The sequence below is a fragment of the Thunnus thynnus genome, chromosome 4 (assembly GCF_963924715.1).
Source record: "Thunnus thynnus chromosome 4, fThuThy2.1, whole genome shotgun sequence".
Taxonomy (NCBI): domain Eukaryota; kingdom Metazoa; phylum Chordata; class Actinopteri; order Scombriformes; family Scombridae; genus Thunnus; species Thunnus thynnus.
In genome coordinates, this window is record NC_089520.1 from 16,596,597 (window position 1) to 16,604,234 (window position 7,638).

General features: G+C 38.6%; 1 protein-coding gene across 2 annotated transcripts in view; it reads right to left on the reverse strand.

Moving 5' to 3' along the window:
• The window catches only part of pax7a (paired box 7a), a 46,464-nt gene extending 39,502 nt beyond the window's left edge, over positions 1-6,962 (reverse strand). Inside the window, exons 1-4 of one of the 2 annotated variants that reach the window (XM_067586943.1) lie at positions 6,159-6,962; positions 4,569-4,804; positions 3,595-3,724; positions 3,018-3,146 (exon numbers count right to left, since the gene is read on the reverse strand). In XM_067586943.1, the coding sequence (XP_067443044.1) occupies positions 3,018-3,146; positions 3,595-3,724; positions 4,569-4,804; positions 6,159-6,246 (583 nt within the window). In that variant the 5' untranslated portion in view covers positions 6,247-6,962. Of the gene's footprint in view, positions 1-3,017; positions 3,147-3,579; positions 3,725-4,568; positions 4,805-6,158 lie in introns of both variants that reach the window. The other variant, XM_067586942.1, reaches the window with a different exon arrangement.
• Between the last annotated feature and the right edge of the window lie 676 nt (positions 6,963-7,638).

Genomic DNA, 7,638 nt, shown 5'->3' on the forward strand with positions numbered 1-7,638 from the left:
GGGGCAGCGCTTCACACTTTTCATCAGTGTAGGCCGAATTTATCGTTAATAACAGCTGAAATTATTCTTTTTTGTGTTTCTTTGTTTATGTGGTTGTGTTTGGAAGAAGAGGATGAACCTGATGAAACTCCCTTTTTTTGCGTAATTGATTGACGTAAATTAGTAATAAACCTTTACAGGCACCTTTGCACATGCTGACACAGGAATGGAAAAGGCAAACAATAATTCTTTTTTCTAAATGTGTTTTAAATTAAGTGTATTTAGCACCGCATCACAAGTTATATTTCACTGGATCGTAGCTCAACCAATCCTAAACCTTGATCTTTGGCTCGTCTGACTTCCTCACACCTCTGCGCTGCTCTGTCACTTTCCCTCCCTGATGCTCGGAAATAATCCCACCTGGCATCTGTTTAATTAGACTGAGGACCTCAGGTAATCCTGCGATTTGCTGAAATGTCCATCGCCTGTCGCCATCTCATCTGACGGTCAGGCAGGACGCATCAGTGTGGCAGATGGACGCCCGACAGCTGATTCACCTTCACTCACTCTGGCCAGTGTGGCGCAAAACAAAAGGATGGCCAAGTTTGCGCAGATGTAGTGCAACCTTTCCTCCCATTTCTTGCGCGTAATTGAACTTTGGCACAGAATTTAACAGTCGGACATGAGCATTAAAGTGCGCATATTGGGTGAGAAACATGTCTCTGCACAGACATAATGTGCACCAGAATCTCAGCTCGGTAAACAATTATCAGAATTAAAAAGGACTAATGCGGTAGCGTGAAGAGGTGGAACTATTTTCGGTGCACACACTGAGTTTTTGGTCGGTTTACCTTCCACTACAGCATGAAACAAAATAAAATTTACAATATTGTAATGTGGTTAGCAGTTTAAATACACATTTAATAAAGCTAGATTAGTGCAGGGATAAATCCGTGATGTAACCTCTGAGAAAATCAAATACACAAGCCTAATAAACAAATAGATAAATAAATAAAGTCTTAAAATCTGGATAAGTAAACGGAAAAAAAAAATCTCATGAATTTTGTGCCCAGGGCGAGCCACTGTGAGCTCCGCTCTGAGATGAAAGTGAAAAGAAATAAAAGGCTCTATTTAATCTGCTTTAAAACCCCTCTCCACATAAGGGCTGTGCTTCAAACTCGGAGAGTGAGAGGCTGATTGGGGATAAATACATTTCTTACCATGCCTGCGAGCTATTACACCCGGCACGAACACAGCCACCTATTCAGCAACCATCGTTTCCAGTGCTTACTCTAATAAGTATTAACATTATTAAATGCCATCCGGATGCCGGTAGTCTAAACTGCATTACGCACAGGGTGCGTCTCTTTTTATAGCAACGTAATTTAGCCTCAATTTAAAACACAAGCAGCGCTAAGAAAAACACAGAAGCAGGAACATTATGGCATCTTGGATATTTCGTACCAACAGAAGAAAGTCGATAATAATTCAATGATTTTACACTTTACAAGTCAAACTGTCACATTATCCAGCAAAGGTGTTCTCAGTTTTACGCCGCTGACTTGCGCGTAACGACCAGACTCCTCAAAAAAAAAAAAAAAAAAAAAAAAAGTTGGACATTTACAGCCAGCAGGGTTTACAAACCATCTATATGGACACTGGGGATATTTGCAACAAGGTGACATTTTTCTTATAACATTAATGCGTGGTGTGACAGAAGAAAAAGACCGTTTTCACGCTATCAACTGATTCTGCTCCAACGGGTCATTATATTAAATTACAAAACTATCTACCAGCGGGGCGTACTGAATAATTCATCTCCTTTTATGTCTCTCCTTTCCCTTTGTCCAAACTTTTCTCTCTCTTTTACCAGATTTTTGAATGAGAATGGACGGGCCTATCCTCTGCTTTTCGCTGCCCTGCTTTCCAGGATTTGCTTTTGTACCTCGGACTCCTCACTTTAGAAAAGCATCAATGGAGGGGAGGTGTTTTTTTTTCTGTTTTTTTTTTTTTTTTTTTTTTTTTTTAGCTCGTGAAGTTCATCTTCAAGTTTGGAAAAATTTTGGCAGTGTCTCTTTTTTAGAAGAAAAAAAAAGAGGGGAGGAGAGGGGCTTTTGTGGGACTTATCTAAACCCCATTCACACATGTTTGATCATCAAAAAAGTCCAACCTTGATGTCGTTTGGAGGCTGTGCATTTTTCACCCCATAGCTAAAGAAAACAATGAAGAACTGAGCTAATTAAATTACAATAAAATCAGAGGTTTGTCTTGCAAAATTAAAAACAACAAAAAAAAGAAATTTAAAATGACCTAGAATTTAAAAAAATAATCTTAAATCTTATATTTTAAAGTAAAATTATTCTGTTGCCCCCCCTGTGTTACTATAATTTTATTTAGAATTTTACATAAAACATAAAATATGCCACATTAATATTACATATCACTAGTGATAACAATACATTTTAGGGTTATTATAAGCTTGTAAACAACAAACACTGACAGCGCATACCTGCGTCAAAAGCTTTATTTTTTTTTCTCCCCTCTCTCCTCGCAGCATTACTAATAGAGCCAATAATAATATGAACATTGATTTCCACTTTAACTGACAAGTGGTGAAATGTCACTGAACTGACATCGATTGTGAAATGGGTCAACTGTCAGCTGTCGTTTAGAGGTCGTTAAAGGAATGAATGAATGAGCAGGAATTCGCTACACAAATTAATTTTCTGCAGCTAAATACCCTCTGCCAAGGCTCTCATAAATAATTGAGTGAATGAACAACTGCTGGCTCGGAGTTGAAAGCAGGAACAAATTCTCTGCGTTTAGCTGCAGCTCGGATGTGGGACAATTTCCCAAGAGGACGTAAAGTGGGAAGTCTATTTAAAACATTTGCTTCCTGCTTACAAGGCTGGAATTTACTCTTCATAGTAATAATAATAATAATAATAATGATAATAATAATTTGTTATTTCAGACATGTACAAGTTATTATCGACAAAAGGAGTTACAGGGCCATATATTTTCTGCTGTTAACTTACATTTATCACCGAGGATGCCATCGATGCTATGCTTTGTTTTCTTTTCTCCATCTTCATCCTTCTTATCACAGTCATCCTCGTCATCTTTTTTGCCAAATCGGGCCCTCAAAACGCGGCTGATGGAGCTCACTAATGGCAACAAAAAGGTAAATGGGTGATTAGCTCTAAAACCCATAAAAGAACCATAGTAATCCTATAATGCATTTTTTTAGAAGGATACCATACAAAAATAGCACAAGAAAAAAAAGTTTTACATGAAGCAGCTGCGTTGAAAAATGTTTAAAATAAAAAAAAAAATCTATATGGGTCAAATTATACTTTAAATACAATAATATAATTCACTTTTGAGCACCACAGGCACATTTTCCCAACAAGAAAATTATAGGATGTTTTTTTTCTTTCTTTGTTTCTGGGTCAAACATCTGTAGGTGTTCTTCCTGCTAAACTGGAACATTTTACTATCAGTAACTGGGGCTTAAAAACGTGTTGGATTCAAAGTGATGTTCAGAAGTGATGCTGCAGTGTTCGCTCGTAATAAGAAAAAAAAAGAAGTGCAGCTTACCAGATGAAGCCTCACCTGAAGGAACTGTGCTTCTGTCGCACACCCCGTCCTTCAGCAGCTTATCCCGGATCTCCCAGCTGAACATACCCGGGTTCTCTCTCTTGTACTCCTCGATCCTCTTCTCCACGTCAGGAGTTGCCACCTGCTTTAGGTTTGAAATGGTGTGAATCGCAGGAAGGAGGGAAAAAAAAGACCAAAAAAAAAAAAAAAAAAAAAAGATGGAGGAAGAGAGTAAATTTCAGATAGTTTTAATTGACAGAAAGTTTTAAGGATGAACAAAACTGTGATCAAGTTGTATATAAATACTGAACACATCATTTTTTAAATTAGGCTATTTATAATTTTTAATGGGAATATTATGGTTCAGTGACTCTGAACAGGAGGTAAAGATTTCTTAACGGCACTAAAAGCTATAAAATATCCAGCACCTGTGACAAAGTTTAGGCTCCTATTTACTATAATAAAATACTATATAGATATATATCTCTGTACCTATAATACCTACCATTTAGTATTAGGCTACACAATCAAAAAACCGCATTATCAGTCACTATTGGGAATTGACAATGTTTTTAATTTAGTTTGTTACATAAATATTTTCATGAAGTTATTTCTGTTTAACAATGATATTGATTATTGGCTATTTATTCAAATATCAAGGAAGAATAAAACATCAGCTCGGATGTTACAGGTGGCCTTAAATGAGGCGTGATGACTAAATAGACGTCATGACACACAGGTCATCAGTTACACGAGGGCTATTTATCAATAATAATAATATAATATAATAATAATGATAATAGATTTTTTTTCAGACATCCAAACGTGGATCACACATAAGTTTTGTTATTTTTTGTCTCCATCGGTCTACAGTGATGACCCAACATCAGGTTTGGGCTCACTCAGGTGTCATGCACCTCGGGCCCCTCCACCACCCATCATCATCGTGCTGCCCCTGACCCGCAGACCCGTTCAAGGATCCCACTCACCCTGGGCTTGCTGCCTCCTATGGCCCCCGGACGAATCGAGCCGGTCTCTTGGTACCGGCAGAGGATCTTGGAGACGCAACCGTGAGAAACTCGCAGTTGTCGCGAGATTACGCAGGGTCGGATGCCGTGGTGGGCCATCTCCACAATCTTGTGTCGGATGTGATTTGGCAGGGGCCTCCCGTTGATGAACACTCCGCCAAGCTGGTTCACCCTACCCTGGCCCAGAGGGGTGGATACTGCGCCACAATAAACAACAGAAGTCTCAAAACAACAACAACAACAACAACAACAACAACAGCAACAACAACAACAACAACAACAACAACAACACTACACTCTGCTCTGTAAAGTATTGAAATGTTCACTTCAAGGTAGATGAAGCTACAATTTAGCCTGTGATGAAGTCAAATAGCAGCTTGTTTGCTATGTTACTGACTTTTAATGGGACGCAGTTTACGCACATTATCATATTATACATTTTCAAGAGAGCGTCGTGCCAAATTCATCCAGCGTCAGTCTGGCTGACAGGATGTATCCGAGGCACTTCAGGATCCAATTTCACATTCAAGAGACACTAAAGAGGGTGACACTTCCCACCTTGATTATTCCTAGTCATGCTGTACAAATATTGATGTGATCCTTTGAGCCATCTCTTTGCTGTGTGTATTATTGCCATTTCCAGCAGCAGGACACTTGAACAAATCCTGGAGCTCGAGTAACTTGCAAGCTACGTGGTTTTTGTACATTTCAGTTCAGAGCACTTGAGCACGAACTGGGCGTAATGGGAAAACTGTTTCCATAAATGCATGCAAATACAAAGTGATCTTTTTTCCGCCCATATGTTCAGACAACTTGAGTGTGGGCATCGAGATGGTGAAGTTATATAAAAAAAAAATTAACAATTAGATTGCTTTTTTTGTGGGTGTGTAAAAGTCATAGTTGGAGAGATAAAATGTTGTTTAAAATGTAGATAGCTTTCTTAAAAAAAACATTTGCTTTTACTGTCATCTGAGTTATTATAAATGTAAATTACTGCTTCAATTTCAGCACAAAGGATAGTTTATAATACATGTTCTGGGCCTATTATAGTTATCAATGCAATTTATCCATATTTTAAAGTTAAATCATAAAAAACATAATATATACACACAAAAGAAAATAAAGTCTTAGTATAAATATTTCAGGTAGATGCTGTTAAATAAGAAGGAATTATTCAGAGTGAATTAGTCTGAATGCAAATAAACTAAAAAAGGTTACAAATAAATACAAACTGAACACATAAATTACTAAAACATATCATAATATCAAGCAGGAACAAAACACACGAGATATTTCTGTGGGCTGATTTTCAAAGCGCGAGCTGCTGATTTTCTGACACCATAATTGAGTTTTGATCAGACTGAAGGTTGTTAACTTTAATCGTCACTGACTGGAGGTCGTATTTGTTCACCCACCTTTTTTTATTTCCCAGCACGTCGCCGGCAACAAACTGTGCTCTGTGTGTGACTATCGTGCTACAAGCTGACAGAGTGAAGCACTGATGAGTTTTGTCACAGCACAAGTTCAAACACATGTTGTCATTTTTCTTACCTTCCAGTGGGAAGCCGGTTCGGGGGTAGTTCTGGCCTGGCGCAGGGCGCACCATCCGAGGCATTGTTCCTGGTAAAGTAGCCATCATTTAGCTACTAGGACAACAACAAAACGGACTCTGCTCGAGCCTGCTACTCTCACAAAGTCCAAGTCAATAAACGGAATGTCTTCAAAATGCTCAAAAAGACGCGCAATCTGCTGTCAAATCCCAATCCCAGGCGGAGAAACTGGACTAGCCCTTCTTCCACCGGGGGAAAAACAAAAGTGATGCTCTCCTCTGGTGCGAAGAATTTGCCAAAAACAAAAAATAAAATAACGGCAGGAATACAAATAGAATAAAAACAACCTTTGATCAGGGACGTCTGCAAAAATGGAGCAGATGCACTTAAAGTTATGACTGTGAGTTGGAAAAAAAACGCACTGTTATTCTTTTCCCTTGGTGTAGTTTGGGTTCAGTATAATGTCTGCTGGCGGGTTGGAAGTAGTTTAAGTGGCCAACTTTCGTGCATGTCGTAGGAGGAGACAGCCGAGCGCTCCCATAGGCTCCCTGGCCTTTCTTTTATGGATGAAAGAGAGTGGGTTTAGCCAGGAGCCAACCGACCAATCAGAGCAACACTTTCCACTTTTAATTCACTGCTGCCTCCCTCATAAGACCCAACACACACCAGGACCGGTTCAAAAATGTGTCTGCTTCCACGACATTCAGCTGTTCAAAACTGCAGAATATTCACGTTTTTTTTTTTTTTAATGATCTATTTCTTTCTGTCTGTCACCAGGAAAAACTCAAGAAATTGAGAAATATATATAAACTGCACGCGTGCATCCAAAATAATTCGTTAAAAAATCATAATTGCAAGTTATTAAAAATACTATATTCTTCACATTGTCTGCAAGTAAAGAATCAAATGCAGAATAAAATACTATATTTGGGGGGTGAAAGTCTGAATTGACCGACCAAAATAAAAAATATATTGAAAATAAAACTATACATCCAAAGTTCCTCCACAGATGCTCCGTTTGCTCTCACAGCGCTTCGTGTAAATAAATTCACGGCCCCAAAAATAACTGAGTCAGGAACTGATGATTTGCTTTCTGACTGGACGAAGCTGCGCAAAAAGCTGCGCTGCTTAGCGAAGGTTAGACCATACTATGCTTTTGGCTTGTTAACCTTTCAATTAACTAAATGTGCGCAGCATGAACATCTAAATCGCTTCTATAGCTTTTTTGTGGTAATTACAACATTTGGATCGACCCGCTATTGATGACAACAGGTTGACTTGCCCTGGAGTACGCGCAAGAGTAATTGCTTAAAGGTAATTGTTAAAAAAATAATAATACGCTACTATTAAACTCGAATAAAAAGAGCACATATGGCAGAAAAGAAGAGGTGCATGTGTCAACTCTGTGGGCCCACCGTGCATATAAAATTGTGTGACAATTGCCGTGGAAAACACTCCTGGTGGAAGGCAATTTCACAAAT